The sequence below is a fragment of the Neovison vison genome, chromosome 7, assembly GCF_020171115.1.
Source record: "Neovison vison isolate M4711 chromosome 7, ASM_NN_V1, whole genome shotgun sequence".
NCBI classification, from domain to species: Eukaryota; Metazoa; Chordata; class Mammalia; order Carnivora; family Mustelidae; genus Neogale; species Neogale vison.
In genome coordinates, this window is record NC_058097.1 from 95,991,247 (window position 1) to 96,015,414 (window position 24,168).

The 24,168-nt window shown below is 43.9% G+C and overlaps 1 protein-coding gene across 5 annotated transcripts in view; it reads right to left on the reverse strand.

Annotated features, from left to right (window-relative positions):
- Nucleotides 1–418: 418 nt before the first annotated feature.
- The window catches only part of ATM (ATM serine/threonine kinase), a 120,716-nt gene continuing 96,966 nt past the window's right edge, over nt 419–24,168 (reverse strand). For 4 of the 5 annotated variants that reach the window (XM_044257704.1, XM_044257705.1, XM_044257706.1 and 1 more), the window contains exons 52-65: nt 23,798–24,005; nt 22,753–22,866; nt 22,235–22,393; nt 21,685–21,823; nt 20,597–20,679; nt 19,230–19,370; nt 18,388–18,504; nt 14,782–14,931; nt 12,576–12,741; nt 11,007–11,093; nt 7,452–7,566; nt 6,772–6,835; nt 1,603–1,739; nt 419–1,506 (exon numbers count right to left, since the gene is read on the reverse strand). In XM_044257704.1, the coding sequence (XP_044113639.1) occupies nt 1,323–1,506; nt 1,603–1,739; nt 6,772–6,835; nt 7,452–7,566; nt 11,007–11,093; nt 12,576–12,741; nt 14,782–14,931; nt 18,388–18,504; nt 19,230–19,370; nt 20,597–20,679; nt 21,685–21,823; nt 22,235–22,393; nt 22,753–22,866; nt 23,798–24,005 (1,864 nt within the window). In that variant the 3' untranslated portion in view covers nt 419–1,322. The remainder of the gene's footprint in view (nt 1,507–1,602; nt 1,740–6,771; nt 6,836–7,451; nt 7,567–11,006; nt 11,094–12,575; nt 12,742–14,781; nt 14,932–18,387; nt 18,505–19,229; nt 19,371–20,596; nt 20,680–21,684; nt 21,824–22,234; nt 22,394–22,752; nt 22,867–23,797; nt 24,006–24,168) is intronic. The other variant, XM_044257707.1, reaches the window with a different exon arrangement.

Genomic DNA, 24,168 nt, shown 5'->3' on the forward strand with positions numbered 1-24,168 from the left:
TCTACAAAGATTTCAAGGCTTTCTTAAAGACTTTGTTTATTACAATCCCCTGATTTACTATAGTAATAAAACTTCCTGCACATACTAAATCTTCATTTAGGTAGTGTACAAGAAAAAGATACCAGGATAGGTTTATAACTTGAAATGCAAAACAATAATTTTAGGAAGAGTTCTCCAGAAAACTTCTCTGGAATGAATTCTTAACCCAGGTCACTCAAGATTTCCACAGAGAAAGCCTTGATGAAGCTCACCCTCCAAAATTACAAAATACATGGATAAACATTTCACCAAATAAAAGATTCGACAGATACAAACAATAGGAATTTGATATAATGTAGGGCTCTTAGAGAGAAAAACAATTTTTTTAGGAAGAATTTATTTCTCAAGAGAGAAACCATGAGCGGGGGGGAGAGGGAGGAGCCCAATGTGGGACTCGATCCCAGGACCCCAGGATCATGACCTGAGCCAAAGGCAGACGCTTACCCGACTGAGCTATGCAGGCAGGTGCCCTGAAATGAAAAATCATTTTTGAAAAAAGAAACATGTGAACAGTCTAAAAAGATTATACACAGCTGACGAGAGAATTCATAAACTAGAAGAGATATAAAGTCATCAGAGAGAAAGCACAGAAGGGTTTAAAAGAACAGAATGAGAAGACCCAATATACATTTTTAAGAAGAAAAACCATACTATGTCTTAGAAATGTGTTCTCCGTAATGTAACAGCTTCATTATTCAGTAACAATGGGTGATCTTCCAACTGAAAATCCAGACATATTTCTTAAGTACTAACTTGCTTTCAACACTATTTTTAATGTGGCTTTACCATGAAATATAGATGGTTACAATTTTAAAGTTTTTTTCTTCCTTTTATAAATGAGTATCAAATAATTTATCATTCATATACAATATCTGGAAAACAAGTGTTAATTAAAAGCTACCTCAGTCCAGCAGTTGCTGTATTTGAGCAAACACTGTCAGTGATGCTCCACCCTCCGGCTGCTTCCGTTTTGGGCTAAAGCCTCTGTCAGGGATTTGACTGAACAATACAGGCATGTACTTGAGAAGAAAAAACAAATGCTTAGCCTAGAAGCAGAGCAGGAATGCCACTTATTTCTAAAATTTGAGAGAGGAGATTTTCCTTGAGACTTTCAAGTCCTCTTTATGTGACTGAGTCAAAGTATTAAACATTTTTTTAAAAACACAGTAAATAGTTCACTTGGTTAAATATTGAGACCTATTCAGAGTCTGTTGGTTGGGTTAAAAATGAAAGCCACAGTATAATTTGGAAAGACTGAGCGGAAAGGAAATTCATATGCTGGCTCACACCCAAGCTTTCCATCCTGGGAAGAGCCGGCTGAGATTTTTGGGGTCCACGGCTTGCTGGATGAGCAGGTTCACCTGGCCCCCGACGCTGAGCACCGTTCCTTCCTCCACTCCTCTCAGTTTCTCTTGCAGTCTCATCAGGACGCGCTCCGCTACTTTGTTGAAACTCTGGTCAGTGTCACTAAGGACAAACACACAGGTTGTGGTGAGGTGCGACAGGTCAAGGGCCTTGGGGACAGGAAGGACAGCAGGCCCTCATTGGTAAGAGACGGCTCACCTGAGATTGCGTTTGCATTCCTGGTCCTCTCCCGCGGGCGTGGACTGCAGCTCAGTGTCGTCCTCCGGCCTCTGCTGTAAATACAGAGCCTTCAGCGGATTCATGGTCCAGTCAAACAGGGGGTCGTAGAGGAGAACCTGGACAGAATGTAGCAGAAGACCGCTGTGCTTTCCGATGACAGAGGAACCAGGGTGATAAAAAAGCACGGGCTGGTCGAATGGTAGGTGACTGGGGGTTTGACCCAACGAGGTACTTTGCTTGCTTGTGGAGGACACTGGGCTAGCATAATGCTCTGGGATGCTTCTCCCTTTCCGAATCCATTCCCCTCCTTGAGTGGGGGTGGGGACATCGCTTGACCTCAGTTTCCTGACTAGTCTATTAAAAAGAGCTAAGGACTAGTGCTTTCCTTCTCTCCTCCTTTTCCCCACGAGGGTCCTGCACAAGGGTAGGCTGTGCCAACTGAGATCAGCTGTGGGAGCTGGACGGCAGCAATTAGCCCAGGCCTAGGCCATCTTCACCCCATCATTTTACCAGCAATAAAGCTAACATTTGGATTTCTATTCTTAAGGCTTTTTCTTCTTCTCTCAATGAGTTCTAAATTCCACTGGCAAAAACAAAGGGTATACTCTATTGAAAGCTCCTGCCAACCCAAGGTCCCTTTTGTGGGTGAACCTGGTCTGGATCTCTCAACTCTAAAGCCATGTCACACGGTAACCCTGGAACTTAGGCACAAAGTGCATATATTCTAAGTCACTGCCCCCACAGTTTTTCATGGCCCTGGCGATTGCCCGGAACAGCATGAAACAGCGGGCAGATTTTGGTACTGCTGGTGTAGGACATGGCCTAGAATGAACCATGGTCCCAGCCTACAGAAGTACCGAAAAAACACAAAAAGGGCGGCAGCACAAAGTGGAACATCTGCTCACCTGCAGATTTCTGCACACTGACTTTGTGTCCTGCGACTTCACTGAATTCATTTATCAGTTCTACTAGTTTTTGGTAGAATCTTTTGGGTTTTCTGTTTTTGGTATCATGTCATCTGCAAACAGTGAATGTTTACTTCGTCCTTACAAAGTTGGATGCTTTTCGTTCTGTTGTCGGACTGCTGTGGCTAGGACTTCCAGGACTATGTTGAATACAAGTGGTGAGAGTGGGCTTCCTTGTCTAGTTCCTGACCGCAGAGGAAAGCTCTGTTTCTCCTTATTGAGGATGAGGTTTGCTGTGGGTTTTTCATATCAGGCCTTTATGATGTTGGGTCTGTTCCCTCTAAACCTACTTTGCTGAGGGATTTCATCATGAATGGATGTTGTACTCTGTGAAATGCTTTTTTCTGTGTCTACTGAAATTATAATAGGATTTTTATCCTTTCTCTTATCAATGTATCAGTTTGATTGATTTGCAATACTGAACCACTCTTGCATACCAGGAATCAATCCCACTTGGCCGCATGGTGAATGATTTTTTTAATGAAATGCTGGATTCAGTTTGCTAATATTCTGTTGAAGGTTTCTGCCTCTATGTTCATCTGGGATATTGGCCTGTAGTTCTCTTTTTTTATGTTGTGTTCATCAGGTTTTGGTGTCAGGGTGATACTGGCCTCATACAAGGACTCTGGAAGTTTTCCTTTCTTTCCTATTTTTTGAAATAGTTCGAGAACAGATATTAATTCTTTTTTACATGTTTGGTAGAATTCCCTTGAGAAGCCATCTGGTCCTGGAGTTTTATTTGAATCAGTCATCAAAAACTCCCAGCAATTTCTTGCTGGTAATCAGTCTGTCCAAATTTTTTACTTCTTCCTGCTTCAGTTTTGGTAGGTGCTTCTAGGAATTTACCCATTTCTTCCAGGTTGTCTAATTTGTTGGCATAGTTTTTCGTAATATTCTTAAAATTGTGTTTCTGGGTTGCTATTTCTCCTCTTTTATTTGTGATTTTGAGTCCTTTCTCTTTTTTCTTTTGATGAGTCTTGCTAGAGGTTTATCCATTTTGTTGATCTTTTCAAGGAACTGACTCCTGGTTTCACTTATCTTTTTTATTTTTTTAAGCTTCTATTTCATGTATTTCTGCTCTTTTTATTATTTCTTTCCTTCTACTGGTATGGGTTTTGTTTGAACTTTTTCTAACTCTTTTAGGTGTTAAGGTTAGGTTGTTTGGGATTTTTCTTGCTTCTTGAGGTAGGCCTGTATTGCTATAAGCTTCCGTTGAGAAATACTTTTGCTGATCACAAGATTTTGTACCATTGTGTTTTCATGTACTTTGTGATTTCTTTGATTTTTTTTTGGTTGACCCATTCATTGTTTAAGTAGCATGTTACATAATCTCCATGTATTTATGGCCTTTCCAGATTTTTTCTTGTGGTTCACTTATAGTTTCTTAGCATTGTGGTCAGAAAAGATGCATGGTATAACCTCACTCTTCTTTAATTTGTTGAGACTTGTTTTATGGCCTAATATGTGATCTGTTCTGGAGAATGTTCCATGTGACTTGAAAATAATGTGGATTCTGCGATTTTAGGGTGGAATGTTCTGAATATAGCTGTTAAGTCCATCTGGTCCAGCTGGTCATTCAAAGCCACTGTTTCCTTATTGATCTTGTTTCAAAGGTTGGTCCATAAATGTAAGAGGGGTGTTAAAATCCCCTGCTATTATTGTATTACTATTGATTAGTTCCTTTACGTTTCTTATTAACTGTCTTATGTATTTGGTTACTCCCATATTAGGTGCATAAATATTTACAATTTTATATACCTTCATGCTGGATTGTCCCCTTATTATCATTTTTTTAAAAGATTTTATTTATTTGAGACACAGAGAGCACAAATGGGGAGGAGGACCAGATGGAGAGGGAGAAGCAGACTCCCCGCTAAGCAGGGAGCCTGACACGGGGCTTAATTCCAGGACCCTGAGATCATGACCTGAGCTGAAGGCAGACGCTTAATTGACTGAGCCACCCAGGCACCCTCTGTCCCCTTTATTATTATACAGTGTTCTTCTTTGTCTGTTTTTACAGTCTTTGTTTTAAAGTCTATTTTGTCCAATATAAATATTGCTACTTCCCCTTTCTTTTGACATTCATTAGCATGAAGATGGTTCTCCATCCCCTCACTTTGAATCTGCATGAGTCTTTAGGTCTGCGGTTAGTCTCTTGTAGGCAGCATACAGATGGGTCTTGTTTTTTTTTTATCCATTCTGTCATCCTATGACTTTTGATTGAAGCTTTTAGTCCATTCACATTCAAAGTAATTACTAATAGATATTTATTGCCATTTTGTTACTTGTTTTGTGGTGGTTTTTGTAGTTTTTCTCTGATTTTTTTTCTGTCTCTCTTTCATGGTTGTTAGTTTAATGATATGCTTGGATTCCTTTCTTTTTGCATGTCTATTACCGGTTTTTGATTTGTGGTTACCGTTAGGTTTGTGTGTGATGTCTTCGGCCTACAGCAGTCTATATGAAGGTGATGATGGCTTAGGTTTGAACCCAGGGAGGTACATTTTATTAATCAAATAATGAAAAGGATGGAGGCTTCTAGTACTACAAAGAGCCTATATAGCTGTCTTGGGTTTTAGTAGAGAACACAAATTATTTCAAACCCTAGAGACTCTGTTAGGAGTCATATTTGTGAATTTTGAATTCAAATAAAAACCAGAGTACTTGAAAAAATGGAGTCTTACTATCAAAACAGAAGCTGAATGAAAACAGTAAAGAACTACAGACTGATTAAGCTAAAGCAGGGTTTCTTTTTTTTTTTTTTTAAAGATTTTATTTATTTATTTGACAGAGAGAAATCACAAGTGGAGGGAGAGGCAGGCAGAGAGAGAGAGGGAAGCAGGCTCCCTGCTGAGCAGAGAGCCCGATGCGGGACTCGATCCCAGGACCCTGAGATCATGACCTGAGCCGAAGGCAGCGGCTTAACCCACTGAGCCACCCAGGCGCCCTAGAGCAGGGTTTCTTAGTGCCGGCACTACTAACATTTTTGGCTGACTACTTCTTTGTAGCGGGGGCTGTCCTGTGTGTGATAGGATGGTTAGCAGCATCCCTGGCCTCCACCCAGTGGATGTCAATAGCTTTTAAAAAAAAACACAAATGTCCCTGCCCTACCCCTGGAAGTATGGTTTGACTACGGTCAGCGTATTTTTTAAGAGCTGTGCAGGTATAATACTCAAGTATGGCCCGCCAAGCACCAGGGCTTAGAGGATAAGCACGGACGCTGGAAGTTGAAGGAGGCCGGCCCGTGCACTGCCACCCACGTTTCCTTGTGCCAGAAACACCTGATCTCTTGCCCCACACACCAGCATGGTGAGTCATTGCTTTAAGGGCAGAATTCTCTCTGGTGTAGAGCACTAGAAATCTGCATCACTTCCTTTTCTTTCTTCCTGATTAACGCCAGGCAGTGATTACACAATCTGAACCTGGGCTGGGGTAAAGGCGATATAATTTAATGATTTCTCTCCAAAACCCAATGGAAACCATTCTGAAAGCAAGCTGTGCCACAGGAGAGAGTGAAGACACAAATGTCCCTGCCCGGTTTATAAATTAAATACTAGAGATGAGTTACGATGCTGTAACATGCCCCCAAACCTAGAAGGACTGGAGGCATTTCTGAACCACTATTTCCTGATGTGCACACCCCACTCCCTCCTGCTGCCTGGCGTCATCCCACCACATTAACATGAAGCACTGATCCTCAAACCAGTGACATCCTGACAAGATACACAGTCTAACAGCAGAGAAATAAAGAGTTCAGGGTGGCTGGGTGGTTCAGTCAGTAAGGCAGCCCCCTTCAGCTCAGGCTGTGATCCTGGGGTCCTGGGAAGGAGCCCTGCATTGGGCTCCCTGCTCAGTGGGGAGCCTGCTTCTCCATCTCCCTCTGACCCTCCTCCCTGCTTCTGCTTGCCCTCTCTTTCGCAAATAAATAAGTTAAATAAATAAAATCTTAAAATTTTTTTTTATATGATGGAAAGAGAGATCACAAGTAGGCAGAGAGGCAGGCAGACAGAGAGGGGGAAGCAGGCTCCCTGCTGAGCAGAGAGTCCATGTGGGGCTCGATCCCAGGACCCTGAGATCATGACCTGAGCTGAAGGCAGAGGCTCAACCCACTGAGCCACCCAGGTGCCCCAGTTAAGTTAAAAATTTTTTAAAGATTTAAAATATTCAAGATTTCCTTTTACTTTACCTCCACTATGGTCAGCAGGGTTTCCTGAGAGCTTCTCATGACCTCCATGGTTTTCTCGCAGCATCTACAAACACATTACAAAAATGGATTTTGTTACACACCAGTGTTTCCAACATCTCTTCATCCTTGTTATTCGTGTATACTGGGCCAAGACTGTTCTTGTTAATGATTCCCAAATTAGTATCAAAGAGCACGACATTAGGCAGACTGGGTTTTCAGTAAATGTTTTTGAAAGGAATGTAATGATTTATGTGAATGTAAGCTAAGCTTTAAAATAACACACAGTACTACTATGAAACGTGGCTTTCGGTCACTGACCACTGTTAGTTCACATGACTAGAATCTACTCTAGTAAAAGCTGAGCACATGGACCAATCCTGGGAAAAGACAGGGACCTACGAAGTGCTTTCAGCAGGAACTGAGCCCTCATATGCTCCTGTAGCAGAGCTTATCTGGCCAGCAGTGGGCGCCTGAGGAGCTCTGAGCAGCGGACAGAGGCATGAATGGTGGAGGCAAGCTGCTTCCAGAGCAGGCGAGGAAGGACAGCTATGTATGGGATGCAGGGTGAGGTCCCAGATGGCCTGAGGAAGGAAGGTGACTTAGCAGCGAACCCTGGAATCTATGGAAATTGATAATCCGAATAATGCTGACATGAAATACCATCTGTTTTAGACACTTACCTTCTAAAGACTCCTTCAACACCAGTAATGCCCATCCCGTCCACAATATCTCTGGTGAGTCTGAAAGGAACCGTTTCAGGAGTCGGGAGGATCTTCCCCTGCTCAAAAGCAACTCCTAAAGTAAACAGTAGAGCGCGGTCAGGTTCCGGAGCAAACCAACTGCCCTCCCTTGGGGCCTGCAAGCTGCGCAGAGGCCCCAGATCACCTGCCCGAGACTGCACAGGACCCAAACTCACGGTGGTTTTTCTCTTCTGCAGGGCCACTGTTAGGCACCTCAAATTTAAAAAGCTTAACTACTTCTAGACATAGGGAAATTCTAGATTAAAGGGTGATTTCTTAAAATGAAATGTGATGAGGATTTGAAGTGCAAAATGTGCCTATAATCCTAATTTCTATGAATTTAAGTATACATGCATATAGTTATATATTAAAAATTTTGATTAAATGAAACTTTTTATTCTGAGATAACTATAGATTGATATGCATTCATAAGATACTATATGCAAAATAGAAAATTCCCTTTATACCTTTTATTCATTTTTCCCCAATCTTGCAAAACCATGCAGTATAGTATCACAGGCAGGACACGGACAGTGATCCAGGCAAGGTCCAGAATATTCCCATCACCACCAAGATCCGTCACACTCGCCCATGTCCCTCCCACCCACTCTGTGCCTCCAGCGGTCATTACTCTTGTGACTTCGTATAACTGAATTCATTCTAGGGAAAACCATGGAATATATGTCATCTCCTCTGTTCTAACGGAACTCGATCTTACTCTCTCAGCAGCGACTTCCATGTGCTACAATACAGAACTCTTAACTTCCTAATACCACACACCTTCTGTGAAATCTTAAATTCCACATTCTAACTGAAATCTCTTCTACCCCCTTATTAAAGAGTATGTTGGGGTGCCTGGATGGTTCAGTTGTTACGCGTCTGCCTTCGGCTCAGGTCATGATCCCAGGGTCCTGGGATCCAGCCCCGCACTGGGCTCCCTGCTCGGCAGAAGCCTGCTTCTCCCTCTCCCACTCCCCCTGCTTGTGTTCCCTCTCTCACTGTGTCTCCGTCAAATAAATAAGAAAAAAAATCTTTAAAAGAGACTTTAAACTCAGCGAGATCCCTTCCTTCCTTTCCTAGTCCATCACTGCTGCCTCACATCTGCAGCTACCACGGAGACGCCAGGGAGGCTAGAAGGACGCACGTGAAGACTCGACTCGCTCCACAGCAAAGCAGGCTCCTCGCGGCAGGCGAGCGGCCCGGGGGCTGCCAGCGCGTCGTCTGTTCCCCATCTCCGCTCAGCTCGGGTCTCCCCTCCGTAGAGCCCGGTTTGCCCCGTACCGTTCTTACAAGGCCAACTGCCCTCCCTCCGACGCTAAGCCAGCAAGCATGCTTTCATTTGCTCAGTTAAAACAGAAGAGTCAATGTTGTTTCCCTCCCGTTCCCTCCCCTCTAGCTCAAGACTTTCCTCCTCTCAGGAGAAGAGCTCGTGTGCCCCCCGTGTGAGCCGACTGTACCCCATACGCTGCAGAACTGCTCTCGCTATTTCAGGATCTCCGTCTCTCTCCTCTAGCTTATCAGTACCGAACGTACCAATATAGAACATGTTCACTCCGCTCTCCTCTTAGAAAAGCAAATGAACAACAACAACAAAGACCCCTAAAAACCTAAAAAAAAAAAAAAAAAGGGCTGAAGCATGTCGCTCTCATCTCTGCAGCGAATGCCTCTCCCGTCCTTCTAAACCTCCTGTGGACAGCTGCACCTCCTGACTCCTGTTCAGTCCTTACCTTTCTGCAGTCTCACTCTCCCATTTTTTTAAAATATATTTTTTTATTTATTTGACAGAGATCACAAATAGGCAGAGAGAGCGGGGCAGAGAGCCTGATGCGGGGCTCGATCCCAGGACCCAGGACCATGACTTGAGCCGAAGGCAGAGGCCTTAACCCACTGAGCCACCCAGGCGCCCTTCTCTCTTCCATTCTATCCAAGTTACTTCCTAAGCCGTGAGCACCGGTTAACTGTTCAATTCAAAGGCCTGTTTTCAGTGCTCACCTTATCTAACCTGTAGTCTGAGCACTTCTTCCTTCATGGAAACTTCCCGTCCCCCCGCCCACCCACCCCCCCTCCTCGCTGCCTTCCAAGATACCCCTGCCTTCTCATTCCCATGACTGGTTTGTTGTTCCTCAAGTCAGGAATTTTTTTTGACTCAGGCTTTTCAAAGCTGGCATTCCTTAGGTTTCTGTCCTCAGTCTCCTTTATCGAGGATGAAACAGAAGATCAGAACCTCCTCCAGACCAGTGACCTCAAATGACGACTACTAGCAGAAGGTTCTCAGCTCTATCATTATGCTCAAACCCTTTGCTTTCTCTAAGTATTAAACGCCCATTCTACCTGGAAGTCCTATTAATACCTAAAAACAGTGCCTGGGTGGCTCAGTGGGTTAAGCTCTGCCTTTGGCTCAGGTCATGGTCTCAGGGTCCTGGGATCAAGTCCCGCATTGGCCTCTCTGCTCAGTGGGGAGCCTGCTTCTCCCCCCTTCTCTCTCTGCCTGCCTCTCTGCCTACTTGTGATCTCTGTCAAATAAATAAGATCTTAAAAAAAATACCTGGGGCGCCTGGGTGGCTCAGTGGGTTAAAGCCTCTGCCTTTGGCTCAGGTCATGATCCCAGGGTCCTAGGATCGAGCCCCGCATGGGGTCTCTGCTCAGGAGGGAACCTGCTTCCTTTCCTTTCTCTCTGCCTGCCTTTCTGCCTACTTGTGATCTCTGTCTGTCAAATAAGTAAATAAAATCTTTAAAAAAAAAATAAATTCTGTAAAAAAAAAAACCTAAAAACAAGATGCAAAAGTGAACTCACCGATTTCTCCTCCTTCACAAAACCTGCCGCGTTCCTTCACTAGAAATGTCGGTCATGCCGGCGTCCCTTCTCCCACCGTTGCCAACATCTAACGACCCCGCTGCAGGTTACGGCAAAAACGCGCCCCAGCCCGGCTCCTGACCTCCAAAGCTTTCGTCTGAGTCCTCTATTGTCTTAACTAGGATACGAGCCCCGAACATGTCTCGGCACTCCCAGTATTGCTCCCCAAATTATTTCTCCAGGAATTAAATTTACTGGAGGAGGATCATGTCCTCCTTCAGTAAATCTTCATTGACTTCCCCTTGTCTCACAGGTTAAAGTTGAAACCCTGAGCCTGTTTTTTTACAGTCTAATACCAAGCTACCCCTCCAGCTACTCAACTCCGGCCATCTCCGACGCCTCACCGCTCCTCCAGGTTACGTCCCCACGAGTCCCCATTTCGGATTTGCTCTCTCCTGTCTGGATTTCTTTCCTTTCTTCTAAGACCTGGCTTAAATATCGCCTGTTGTAATAAGTTCCACTCATTATCTCAACAGAGTTAGCTATTCCCTCCAGCATGTGTTTGTGTTTTTGTTTTTAAACATTTCTTACTTTGGTCTGTCTCCCTCACACTTGTAGCATCCGGGGGGCAGATATCAGTTCCTATGACTAAATATTTAATAAACAGAATAAAGATACATTTCTGATCTTCTGTTACTCACCCAAATCTATATGTACAAGCTCTGCAGACTGCTCATTGATCAAGATATTCTGTACGTGTCGATCACCAAGTCCAAGTATGTAACCAACTGGGGAAAAAAAAAAAAAGAAACCAACCTGAAATCACTGGATCATCTATTTCTAGAACACATCCATCCATAATTTCTACTGCTGCCACTGACAACATGACTCTTAAGTAGTGTCGGTTTTTGGCCTGCTTCAAGCAGAATAAGCACATAACCTGCCACTTTGAGTTAAGTCGCATCTTGTTAGCTATTTTCATTAACACTGCATTTTACAAATTCTAGGTGATGTGCTAAAAAAGCATACATTTAAAAATAGTCATCCCTTGAAAATTAGTGTGGTTCAAGTTGAGACCCATTATTTAGCAAATATTTTGAGTATACTTTTAAATTTAACACAAATTAATCATTAATTCGTTTCACCAGGCTTATGTCCAGGAAAAACTGCATTTCTGTTTTGAAGATAGATGAGGGTGTGCCCGAACGCTTGTGACCTAATGAAAAACAGCATGAGGGCGCCCGTGCGCCTGGCTGGCGCGGTCATGAACTGGGTCTCCTTTCTTGTTTACAAACAATCCGCTGAATCAGAACACTGATTCTCACTGTGGCCCAGCAGAGGATTCTGTAATGACCTAGAACTTGGTCAGTACAGACACTGACTACGGCCCTGTCTTCCTGGGCCCTGCCTAAATGACAGAGGGATGGTCTTTATTAGTTATTAGTTAAAAATTAATAGATTAGAAGATACCTGGTATTCAACGTTAGTTTTCATACTCTAGGCTTTTGCTAACTGCCCTGTCTAGCTATGCCAGTCTCTTACTAATTAAAAAAAGGCCAAAATATGTAGTGTGCACTGTGTATATATATCATGATTTCTAATCCAAACATAAAATTCTATTAAATAGATTCAATATGGTTTCGCTTATTTGTGGAGCATAAGGAATAACATGGAGGACATTGGGAGAAGGAAGGGAAAAGTGAGTTGGGGAACATTAGAAGGGGAGACGAAGCGTGAGAGACTGTGGACTCTGAGGATCTAACTGAGGGTTTTGGAGGGGCGGGGGTTGGAAGGTTGGGGGAGCCTGTGGTGGGTATTATCGAGGGCACGGATTGCATGGAGCACTGGGTGTGGTGCATAAACAATGAATTCTGGAACACTGAAAAGTAATTAAAAAAATAAAAATTAAAAAAAATAGATTCAGTCACTTAGTGATAACAGAATTCTGTGCAAAAGAACAAGTATTAAAGGAGGTAAGTTAAATATAGTTATCATGGGTTTTATTATTTCCCCAAGGCGATCTCAGAAAATAATCTATTGAGGAAAGATTGAAAATACGCCATATTCACTACTGAACAAAGAAGAGCCAGTCTTCTCTCCCTGGAGTAGGAGAAATCTTTCCTGCAGAAGCTCGGAAGGGTGAGTTACAAGCCGAGAACCGGGATGAAGGAGAAGGGAAAGAGGAGGGCGGCCTGGCTGACGAGCTCCCTGGGTACCGTCACCCCGTGACTGAGAAAGCGGCCGGCGACACGGCGGACCGGAGCATTTACCGATAGAGGAAGTGGCCACGCTGCGCGTGTAGGCCAGTCGCTTCTCGAACCAAACTGCCGGGTCGAGGAATTTTTCCATGCAGAAGTAACGGAAAACCGGCTGAAATTTTTGGCAGACATCCATGAACGTTTTATATTTCTCTTCAAAAGACTTCTTTTGCACATCCTTTAAAAAGATCAAATACAAAATTTTCTCAATATCGTGTTTAACTACTTTAACGTCCACTAGAGTGTCTAGATTGAAAACAGCTCCACGGATGCGGAGGCAACCAAGAGATGAACAAGGTGGCGTCTACCCAGCAGCCAGCGGTCTGGTCAGGGGCAGTGACAGGGTGTAAGCCCTTCAGGGCTCAAGTGTGAATCTTCCTGGAAGGAGACACACCAGCAGGGACTGTTGTTTGTTTTCGTGCAGTTCGCACTGGAGCGATTCTGTTATCCGTGCGGAAGCAAACACGCAACAGGGAGAACCGGCGCCAGACCTCCAGGTGGTCTGAGGTCCCAGAGCCCCAGGGGCGCAAGAGGAGACAGGGAAGCCAGAATGGGTGACGCGCCTCAGATCTGTCCTCCGGTGTCTCCCCAGCGGGTGGCACTCTCCTGCGGCCGAGCCTGCCCAGCCACCGCAGGGGGCCCCCGCTTCCACCCTGTGCCCGCCGCCCCCAGCTGCATCTCTGGCCGAGCCGCCTTCCTGACGCTGCGGCCTGCCCTGCGTCTCCCACCGCCCCTCAGCATCGTCACCCGGGTCACTTGCAAACCCCAATGACTTCTTCCCCTTCTCCTCCTCAGGGAACCTCAGCCACTTCTCTCCTCTACACCGTAGATGCCCTGCATCCAGCCCCCATCACCCAAACACCGGGCACCACGGATGACTTTTCCCCCAACCCCACTTCTAATCAGTAACCGAACCCCATCAGTCCTGCCTGCCCACTACTTCTGAATGCACCCCTACCCCCCGTTCCTGCTGCTGCTCGTCTGCATTCACGGCCCCCGTGTCGTGCCTCTAGTCAGCTTCTCAAAAATGTAGCCCAAGGGCTCAGAGTTCTTTCTCTAAAATGCAACTCTGGTATTGCTGTCCTTCTCGAGGGCTCTCTACTGCTTTCAAGATAAAGTACCAAGTTCTTAGCATTTCATGAAGCAACCCTCCGTTTTTGAGTAACAACTACTGCTTTAGTCTCACTGATCTCCTTCTCAAAACCCAGGCCGGCCGGGGTGGGAGGTTGGGGTACCAGGTGGTGGGTATTATAGAGGGCACGGCTTGCATGGAGCACTGGGTGTGGTGAAAAAAATAATGAATAATGTTTTTCTGAAAATAAATAAATTGGAAAAAAATAAAATATTAGAAATAAAAAAGACACAACACTGATATAGAAGAGATTAAAAAAAAAAAAACAAAAAAACAAAAAAAAACCCCAGGCCTCAGCTATCTGCCTGTGCAGACCCCCTCCTGCCTGTGCGCCTTCTGCTGAGAAAACCAACTCCGTCATCTCGGCTCAAAGGCCACTCCCCTCCGAAGCGCTCCGAACCTGACTCCGCTCCTGCCCGTCACCAGTGGAACGAAGCACTTCCTCCCCTGGGCCTGCGCCGTACGCAGGACCGCCGTCCATTACATGATGGCACTCTGCCGCCCAGTTTAAAAATTGCATATCACAAAGCACAGTAAAAGGAAAAGTAACGCATTTTAGGGTTGGACAGACAAGATTCAAATCCTTGCTCCACCATTAGGTCCTTGACCTGGGCAAGTCCAATTTCTGAACTTCCTCTCATTTTAAAATGGGGTAATGAGTGCGCAGTGTCCAGAGAAAGGACACGTCCTGTCCATACCGTCCATACCGTGACAGGCCGGATGAACGTCAGGCCACGAGGCTAGTGTGATGTGGCCAATGTCTTAAAAGGTCCATCAGTTTTATATAAAAATTATTATCTGTTTTTTTATTTTAGTTAGCGTTTTGTTAAGAATCCGCTTACCCCACACTGGAGGCAAAGTAGCATTCCACCGGATGCCCAATCTCTCATCAGACAAGGGCTGGCACCTTACAGAGCTTACAGACCTCCCTGTGTCGCTCACACACACTTCGTGCTGGCGGCCGACCTTCTCCCTTAGGATCAGCACCCGACGCCAGGGAGACACTGTGTGCTCTGACGCGGGAGAGGGTCAGCCACGCGCCGGCCCATAACCTCGCCCTTGTTTCTCCTCGTGAGGGTCACTCACCATCATCTTCTTCTGGCAGTGAATGGAGCTCAAGTCCTTTGGCCTGTATCTCTTATGAGCACCGTTCTCGTTGTTGACAAGGAACTCGCCGATGGGGACAGTCCCCGTGCACCACTCGAGAACGCCGCTTCGCTGGGACAGTGGAACCACCTGCATCACAGAGGAGATGCCTTCTGAGTACGGTGGGAAGGGTCCCGAAGAGCAGGTGACCGCCACTCGACTGCCAGTCCATGGAAAAGAGTTCTTTCGGGTGTATCCCTGATTCTGTGTCCAGAGGAGACAGAACTCCTTGGAGGTCCTTCAGCTCAGGTCTGATCCCAGGGTCCTGGGATCGAGCCCCGCATTGGGCTCTCTGCTCAGCGGGGAGACTGCTTCCTCCTCTCTCTCTGCCTGCCTCTCTGCCTACTTGTGATCTCTCTCTGTCAAATAAATAAATAAAATCTTTAAAAAAAAAAAATTTAGGGGAAATCAGCACTGCGGATAGAGGACCGTGCCCGCCAGGATATAAAGGGCATGAGAAGAGGGTAGGGAAGTTACAAAAGCAGAAAAGGACAGGACTGCTGCAAAGCACTGTAAGCAATGGAAAATACACTCAAGCTCCAAAAATCAGATGTCCTAGCCTGTGGCTGACACTCCTAGGACCTGCTCTCTCTCAGTCCCTGTGACTCCTGCTGACTAGGTCTTCCAGCAGCATCTGTGACTGAGCCACAGTTCACACCATTTAGCACAGGAATTACCTGCTTTCCTCATTCTCTTTTTTTTTTTTTTTTAAGATTTTGTTTTATTTACTTGTCAGAGACTGAGCACAAGCCAGGGGAGAGGGAGAGAGAGAAGCAGGCTCCCCACTGAACAGGGAGCCCAATGCGGGGCTCGATCCCAAGACCCTGGGATCAATCGTCACCCGAGCTGAAGGCAGATTCTTAACTGACTGAGCCACCTGGGCACCCCTCATACTTTTAATATCAAACAATCTGAAGATTTCACTTCGGAAAATATTGAATATAACCTTAATACTAATATACTTTGAGGGCGCCTAGGTGGTTCAGTAGGTTAAGCCTCTGCCTTCGGCTCATGTCATGCTCTCAGGGTCCTGGGATCGAGCCCCGCATCGGGCTCTCTGCTCAGTGGGGAGCCTGCTTCCCCCCTCTCTCTGTCTGCCTCTCTGCCTACTTGCGCTCTGTCAAATAAATAAATCTTTTAAAAAAATATACTTTGATAATTAAAAGTATACGTATTCTTGCTTTAGAGTCTTATTAGCTACACGAAGAGGAAATATATTCCTGAACATAAAATTAGCAATTTTACCGGAAATATAAAAACTTATGACATATATAAACATACACAAAGTACAGAAAATGATATAAACAAATACCCTTTTACCCACTAAACAGCTTTATGAAATTTAAGATTTTCTCACATTTGCTACAAGGAGATGAAGCTCCCTTGCATGCCCCTCCCCGGCCTCCTGCCCTGCCCCACCAGCAAGAGGACTGCTAACTTGCTAATCATTCATGTTCATGTATTTTTTGGTATATTTTTATTTCAAAGCAGTATATACAGAGAGAGTTCTAAGCTTTAAATAAAAGACTATTATACTCCGTGAAGGCTTCTGCAATTTGTTTTTTGCCCAACACTACTTTACCCTCAGCTGCATCAGTATGTGTAACCCTCGATCATTTGCTTCAGCAACCGCAGACCGTGTAAGAACACCACCATGTGGGCACAGATGCACACAGGAACTGAACCCCTGGGCCACGGCATGTGCGTTTCCTGTTTCGTTAACCAGGTATTGCCAAAGAACTACCAAGTGGTTGTGCCCGTCTCTACACCCAGTACTGTGCTGATCTGAGAGGCGGGCAACAGTATCTCACTGTGGCTTTGATTTCTATTTTCAGATGCCCAGTAAGGTGAAGTCAAATTTAATATTTTCTTCCTGAGCTGTCTGTATTCTACACCCATTTTCCTATGGACATGTTAGCCTCTCTACAACTGGCTGGTGACAGCTATTTATACATCCCTTACTATTATTAATCCCTTACTGTTAGTAATATTGTAGCAATCCTTTGTTATTATTATAAAAGTCATTTTTCTTAGTTGGCCACTTGTCTTTATAGAATCTTTAATTCCATCAATTTTTTATCTTAATGTACTCCTATGTGCTGACCTGTCTGGTGTCTTAACGCCTTTCACTAATTTATTAACTGTGTTTGCGGAGAGTCTATTATGTGTTTAACAGAACAAAAGAGGCATTTTAAAAAGTGACTAAGAGAGGCAGGGTCAGAGAAGGCCTCTCTGAGTAGGTGACACGGAGAGAAACCTCCGTACAGGGCCTGGGGGACGAGCATTCCAGGCCAAGGGGAGTCGAGAAGCCCTGATGTGACCCCAGACCCGCAGATCTCAGCCACAGCAGGCAGAGCAGCTGCGCCGAGGGGAGAAGACGGAGACGGCGCAGGCAGACAGGAGGGTGCGGGGGGCAGCGGATGAAGCTGTGAAGAGATGAGCAAAGGCCAATCACTTCATTCAGGGGTAAGTGAGCTCATCTGGAGTCCAGAACAGGAAATGGACAGATTTATTCTGTCTCAGACTCTTTTAAACGGACCATCCCAGCTTCTGTGAGTAAAGGAGCTTTGGCGGGGCCAGGGAAGAAGGGGATGGTGAAACTCGACAGAAGACGTGACTGCAGGGCGGGAACGGCAGAGGCAGTAACGGACTCGAGGGAAAGCAGGCTGGTAAGGACTGGCTAGTGGAACAGGTGTGAGATCTGAGGGGGGGAGAGAAAGAGAGAAAGGAAGGAGAGAAAGGGAGAGAGGAGTTTCAAACGATGCCGATATTTCTACATGATATTTAGGAATTACTACTCTTTTAGGAGTAATGACAGTATTGTGGTTCTGTTTAGTTTTTTTTTTTAAAAAAATGTTCTGTAACTACACATGGAAATAAATGTTTACAGATGAAATGACAGGACATTGTGTTTCAACATAATATTGAAGGGAAGGAAGTAGGTGGAAGTCGAATGAAACAAATTACCCTGAGCTGGTCACGACTGAAACCAGTGCCAGTACGAGGCAGTTCATTACTTTATTCTATGTCCTCTTACATTATGTATGTTTGAAATTTCCAATAGTAATAAAAAGGAAAAGACAGACCGCCTCCTGACTTTGGACCGAGCAACTGGGTGAAGGCCGTGCCGTTCGCTGGTCTGTGAAGAGCGGTCATTCTGGGGGCGCAGCTACTCACCGAAAGTTCTACTTTAAACTTGCTGAGCCTGAGACAGCCCTTAGACCTCTACAGAACCCACTTGTCTTGTCAGGAACCAGCCCTTCCAAATGCTGTATGTGACCTGACAAAAGACTTCCTTTTCAACTAATTTAAGGGAAAAGCAGGGTTTCATGACTATCACGGAAGACAGCCAAAAGGCAAAAGGACCGAGACTCCCGAGCCACCAACCACAATGTGTATTTTTCTAGTGACCATGCCACAGAGACCTTGCGTAGCCCAAAAAGTCTAAAATGTTTACTCTCTCAGAAAACACTGGCTGAGCCCTTGTCTGGGTAATGGCATCTTTTCTAGGCTCTTGCTGAAGGGGCAGCAGTGTGAAGCGGTCACCTTGTAGGTGCAGATGGTCAGTTTCCTCTTCCGGGTCTCCGTGTTCCTCTGCAGTAACGTGTTACACATCTGGAAAACCTGCTGCATGACCGCATCCTGTCTCAGGTCGTCCCGGCCCTTCAGAGGAATCAGAGCACCAACAACTGGGCACAGTCCATTTTATGATCAAATCACACAGAGAGCCACCCAGGACAAGAGGGTGCTCAGAAATCTACGTGAGCACCCGTCCCCCTCTTCACAGTCTCTTACATGACTAAGACCTAATGCTGGTCTTTCATTTAGAGTAAGCTGTAACACTAGGGAGGCAGACCAGTTTAGAAAAACGTCCCCCCCCTTGCTGCTTCTGGAATTAGGCTACCTGGGACTCCTCCACTGGAGGGCACGAGGCACTGTCCCCCTCCACGACCTCCCAGCAAGCTGGGAGAATTTGGGAGCTGAGAGAGGGAGGAATGCCGGCCCCTCCCGGATAGATTTACTAGCTGCTGGCACAGTGCCACACTCAGGATCCCTTCAACTTGAACTCTTCAAGAAAAGAAGCAAGTCACCTAAACGGATTTTCCATAACAAGCAAGTGGACTGATAATCTCATCATATCTGTACATGTCCAAAGTGTTCATTTGCTGCAGTCAGCTGTTACAATGCTGACCTTTCAGAGACACACAAAATTTAGGAAAAGCAATCTGCTTCTAGAAAATAATGCTTATTTATATTGTGTAAGTTTTACTCACTTGCAATTTTTGAGAAGAAAAATAAGGATGCAAAGCAGGAAGTAAATGTCAACTGCAGTTCTGACTTTTGTCACTATGCCACTATAAACTGTACGACCGGAGGGGGAGTCTCACCTTGACGAGCTGTCTCCTTTCCTTGCCGTCGGAGCCCAGACAGTCTATTATTTTAGGTAAATTTAAACCTCCTGCTAAACGAAATTCTGCTTTAAATGACTCTATAGTCACCAGATTTCTGTATTCTCCAGTGGGGTCCACCTAATGAAGCATATAAATGAAAGAACAGGTCAGGTACACTATGTGCTTTTAAAGGAAAATGAATTATAAATGACAATTTAAATATGCAGTCAAATGCTCTACCACTGAGCTATACCCCCAATGACAATTTAAATATGAAAACAGGAATGAACGACAACATGCTGTGGGTCAAGAGCTCAAGTGGTAATCTGCTTCCTGTTCAAATGAAAGAAACAGAATTCGACACCGGCAAGGCTGGGAAGTTACACAAGTCACCTTTCAAGGCATCTCTCACTAACCCTGGGCGCACAGTGTTCCAAGAGTGTTGCCAAAAAGCTACTGAAGATTCAAGCTGCTCTCGGGTCTCACGGCGGACTTTGTCAAGGTTAAGTCCTCTGAGAAACAGTAAATGTCTCACAATAACATAGTAAGGTCAATTTTTAGGGAAGTGTGGAGAGTGCTATTCTAGGCTGAAATGCTGCTAACTGTGGCATTTTCAGGAAGTACTCAGCTACCTACCTTTCAAATCAAATAACACATATACTAAGAATGTAGTCAAATGATCCTTATTAAAAATTTTTTGTTTTTATTTTAATTCCAGTTAATTAGAGTTATTATTGTTAGTTTCAGGTGCACAAGATACGGATTCAGCACTTGCATGCGTCACCCGGTGCTCATGAGCCAAGTGCCCTCCTTCATCCCACCGCCCCCCAACTCCCCTCTGGTCACCATGTGTTCTCTGTAGTTAATAGTCCGTTACTAAACTATCACCTCTGTTATTACATACATCACTGCCAACTTGGTATTTCTAGCAATAAAAGATCGGCACAAGGTAGCTAAAGTATCATGCATATTACAGTTAATTTAATACTGTAACGTGTACTGTATTACTTAATAGCATAATACATGATAGTCAATACATTCTAACACAGAGACTTTTTAAAATATAAAGCATTTAGGGACTTTTTTGGCAAAAGCACATAGAACATTTTCTTCTTTTGGCCACTGAAGGTAATAGTCTACAAACCTTCTTCACAAGGAAGATGGAAGGTGTAAAACTGAAGGCAAAAGAGAAGAAAGCAGGAGAACCCTCTGAGTATTTTCAGGCTTAGATAAAGGGAGTCTGTAAAGAAACTATAGGACGAAACATGAAAGTCCCAATCTTAACCACTTTGGTGTCAAATAGTTAACCTAATGGAGAAGAATTTAGTTCAATAAAAAAATCAAGACAGTTAATAGTAAATTACCTTAATTTCCATAGTTGGAACAACAACGTCTTCTAAATTCTTCAGTTTAGTAATTGGCTGGTCTGCTGGGATATTTATGCCTTCTGTATTTAAAATAAAGAGGTTTTGGTGACAAAAGACACTGAGGAACAGCTCTGAAGGTAAAGCAGAAGAATCCCGCAGAAGCCACAGACCCCGACCTGTGGCTAATCAGCGGTTCTGGCCCTGATCCAGAAATGAAGACCTAGGGCTTGGGACATGATGTAGTGCAGGGCTGACATGAATTACCCGTGACTCTACAGGTACCCGTGACTCTTCAGTCATTAGGCCAGAACCCAGCTGACCATCCTGGCTGAGTGCCTTAAGGCAATTACACAACAGCCTTCATGGCACACAGATAATGTACTCCCACCATATTACTATTAAATGTAACCAAAGGATGTGATGATTAATATGCTTTGTTTGCTTAGAGGAATACTATGAGAATTCTCAGCCTTATTTTCAAGTGTGAAGAACTTAAAGACCTGATTCTGAACAGAAAAGGGAATACAACTGTTAAAAAATGGGGAGAGAAACTTGAATGTGTACACGTAACCAAATATCCCAGCAGTTTATAATTATTTGAACAGAGACAGTAAGAAGAGTGACAGATTACACGCAAGGCATTCTAATGCTCACAGAGGAAATGGTAAAGGCTTCTCATTTGTAAGACCTAGGGCACTGTGAGAAACAGTATTTTAAGAAACCTCTGACCCTGAAAACTGTCAGATATTCAGTTATTTTAATGGATTTGCCTTTATGCAATTAATTATCTGTGACAAGTATTTGTACCAGGAGATGACCTGGAGAGATCAAATAATTAATTCAGTACAGTCACATATTATCAGGTAACAGAAGATAATAAATGGTAAGGGACTAGGGGTTGCTGAAGCTACTGGAGAAAAATTCAGCTCTGGACCATGTGGGAACTGTAATCATAAGGACCTTCATGTCTGTAATGAACGTTATGTAGGTAAATTAGCGAGATTACATGTTAGGCTCGGTTCTTAGTATACCCGTCCAGAGAAAACCATAGCATGAAAACAGCTGTCATCCTTTCAAACACCTACTTCTCTGAGTCTTCCACTGAGTGGCATCTAAGTTTGCTAATATGATGTAAGCATCACAGAGCGCCTCAACACTTCTGACCATCTGAGGTCTCCTACTTCGGATAGTGTGTATTATTCTGTTTGCGGCCTCGGTTCGATCCTATCCAGAAAAGAAAAAACAAAACAACATTACAGAAAGAAATCCCCAACACTTATATTTTTCCATTACAACAAAAGGAGAAGCAGAATTCATGCACTAAACACTGTTAAGACTACAGTCGCTCAGAAACAGAAGAGTCACCTTGTGAATGAAATACATCAAAGGTGGAATAATATCAACAGTAAAGGACTTGGGTGTATTTTGAAATTATTTTCTCTTTGCTCAATGCTGTGAGGAAAAAAAGTGCTGGTATCTACTACACCCGGAGAATATTCAGGAATTCTGAGCCAGTGTTAGGCGGCACAATAACAAACCGAATACGGCCAGAGAATCCCTGAGGCTTAAGAAAGGAGATCTGTGGGAAGGTATGGACGCTGCAATTCCAAAAGGTATAAATTTTAACCCAAATACCTCATCGAGTGGAGAGCTTTGTTTAGGTGCATTTTTAATTATTCTGTTCCTTCTTGCTGCCTCTGGTTTGGTCAAAAATTCATCCTTGTTTGCATTTGCTAAGGCCAATATAATAAACAAAGTGTGATGGGGATGATCCATTGAAATTCGAGAGATAAGCTGTCAAAGAACAAAAGACTGTTAGATTTATGCAACCAACCAATCAAACAAAATCAGAAAATCCGTAACACTTTTCCTTTTGTTCGGCATTACGGATATGTGCTTTTCCACCAGATGCCACCGTGGGCAGAGTGCGTGCACGTGCGAGACAGAGGAATGGGGAGAAGTGACCAAGAAATGGAGTAACTTACGTGGAGTGAGATGAGACAAAAGGGAATTTTTATTCCTGCCCTTTTACAACAAAATAAATATGAATAACTAGAATCTTTTTTATATTTCCATATCCTAGAGTGGAACAGTAATATATAAAATTTGAAAGAAAAGCAGCTAGCTGTATTTTGATTTTCAAATTTACTTACATTATTGAGGACTTCATGAAATCCAAGGCCTCCCATCATTTTGGTCCCCATTCTAGCAGCCAACTGGTACATAAGAGGCAAAAATTTGTATGATGGAATCTTCATTCCATCGATCTATCATTAAAAAAAAAAAAGAAAGCCTTAAGAAACATGCATTTTAAAAAGTCTCGCATCTAAGCAAGTAAATTTTTCTAAAATAATGCTACTAGCACCATGATCTTCTTGTTGTTAATAAAACTTTACTAATTACATTTTTTCCCTTGACATTCATCTTAGTCTTCCTGATGGGTATTCTAGATTGATTCACTGGTAAGACACAGTATTTGATCCTAAATTAAATTGTATTCAGAACTAGAACACTTGCAGTGATTTCATTCCAGTGAATCTAAGAAGAGAAATGTGGATCTGAGGGTTATTGTGATCCTGACTACAGAGAAGGCGGTGTGTGATACACCAGAGGAACGTGCCCTGTACGCTAAACCTAACGGGACTTAATGAGCACCAGCAGCAGAGACCGCTTGTATCTATTAAGAGTCTTATCATTCTTTTCATCCAGGAGAAACATTTACCTTGTAAGCTTCAAGTTGGTTGCCAATGAGATCTGGTAAGCACAACTTTAATATTAGGTATCCTCAATAAAATCTAAAGTTTTTACCTGAAAACTTATGAAATACTACTGCCTTAACGTTTTCCTTAAACTTTATTTTTCATTTACAAAAGTATTTTACTTAAAAAATCTCAGAAACGATAAAGCAGGAGGAAAAACCTGCCTGTGGTCACCTCATCTTTAACTGCCTTCCAGCTCTCCCGGTCTGGCATCCTGGCACTTCCCAGCAGTAACTGAGAAGGAATAGGCAAAGAATGAACTAGATGCTCTCACCTCTGCAGAAACCTGCATCACTGGAGCTCAACAAGTACCTATGAGTAGAGCATCCAACCAAATACCAGGGATACAAAGATTATACGAAATCTCTGACACTGCTGGGCTTATGTCTAAGCTTGTGAAACACAGGCTGGAATACTGGGTTTAAAAGAGAATACTTGCCTTCATCATGCCATTGACTTCAAAAACTCCGGAATTTTCAAGCCAGAGAGAACAAAGACGGAATATCCACATATCATGTCCTTCTCCACTCAGTAAGCAACTGATGTAATTTTCAACTGCTTTACATAAGAAACGCTTACGGTCCTCTTTCAGGGCCCGGAGCGCGCACTCATCCAGCTCCAGCTCCCGCTGGACCTTTACTGTGTATCTTGCATCGGATAATTAAAAGAAAACACAAAACCCGTCAAATGATACAGAACTACAAAGTCATACATGAAATACAACACAAATGAACAGTCAGGTATCCATCCCCAGAGAAAAATCAAAATTCTAAAACTACTTTTAATATCCGGAAGTAAGTCTGTGCAATT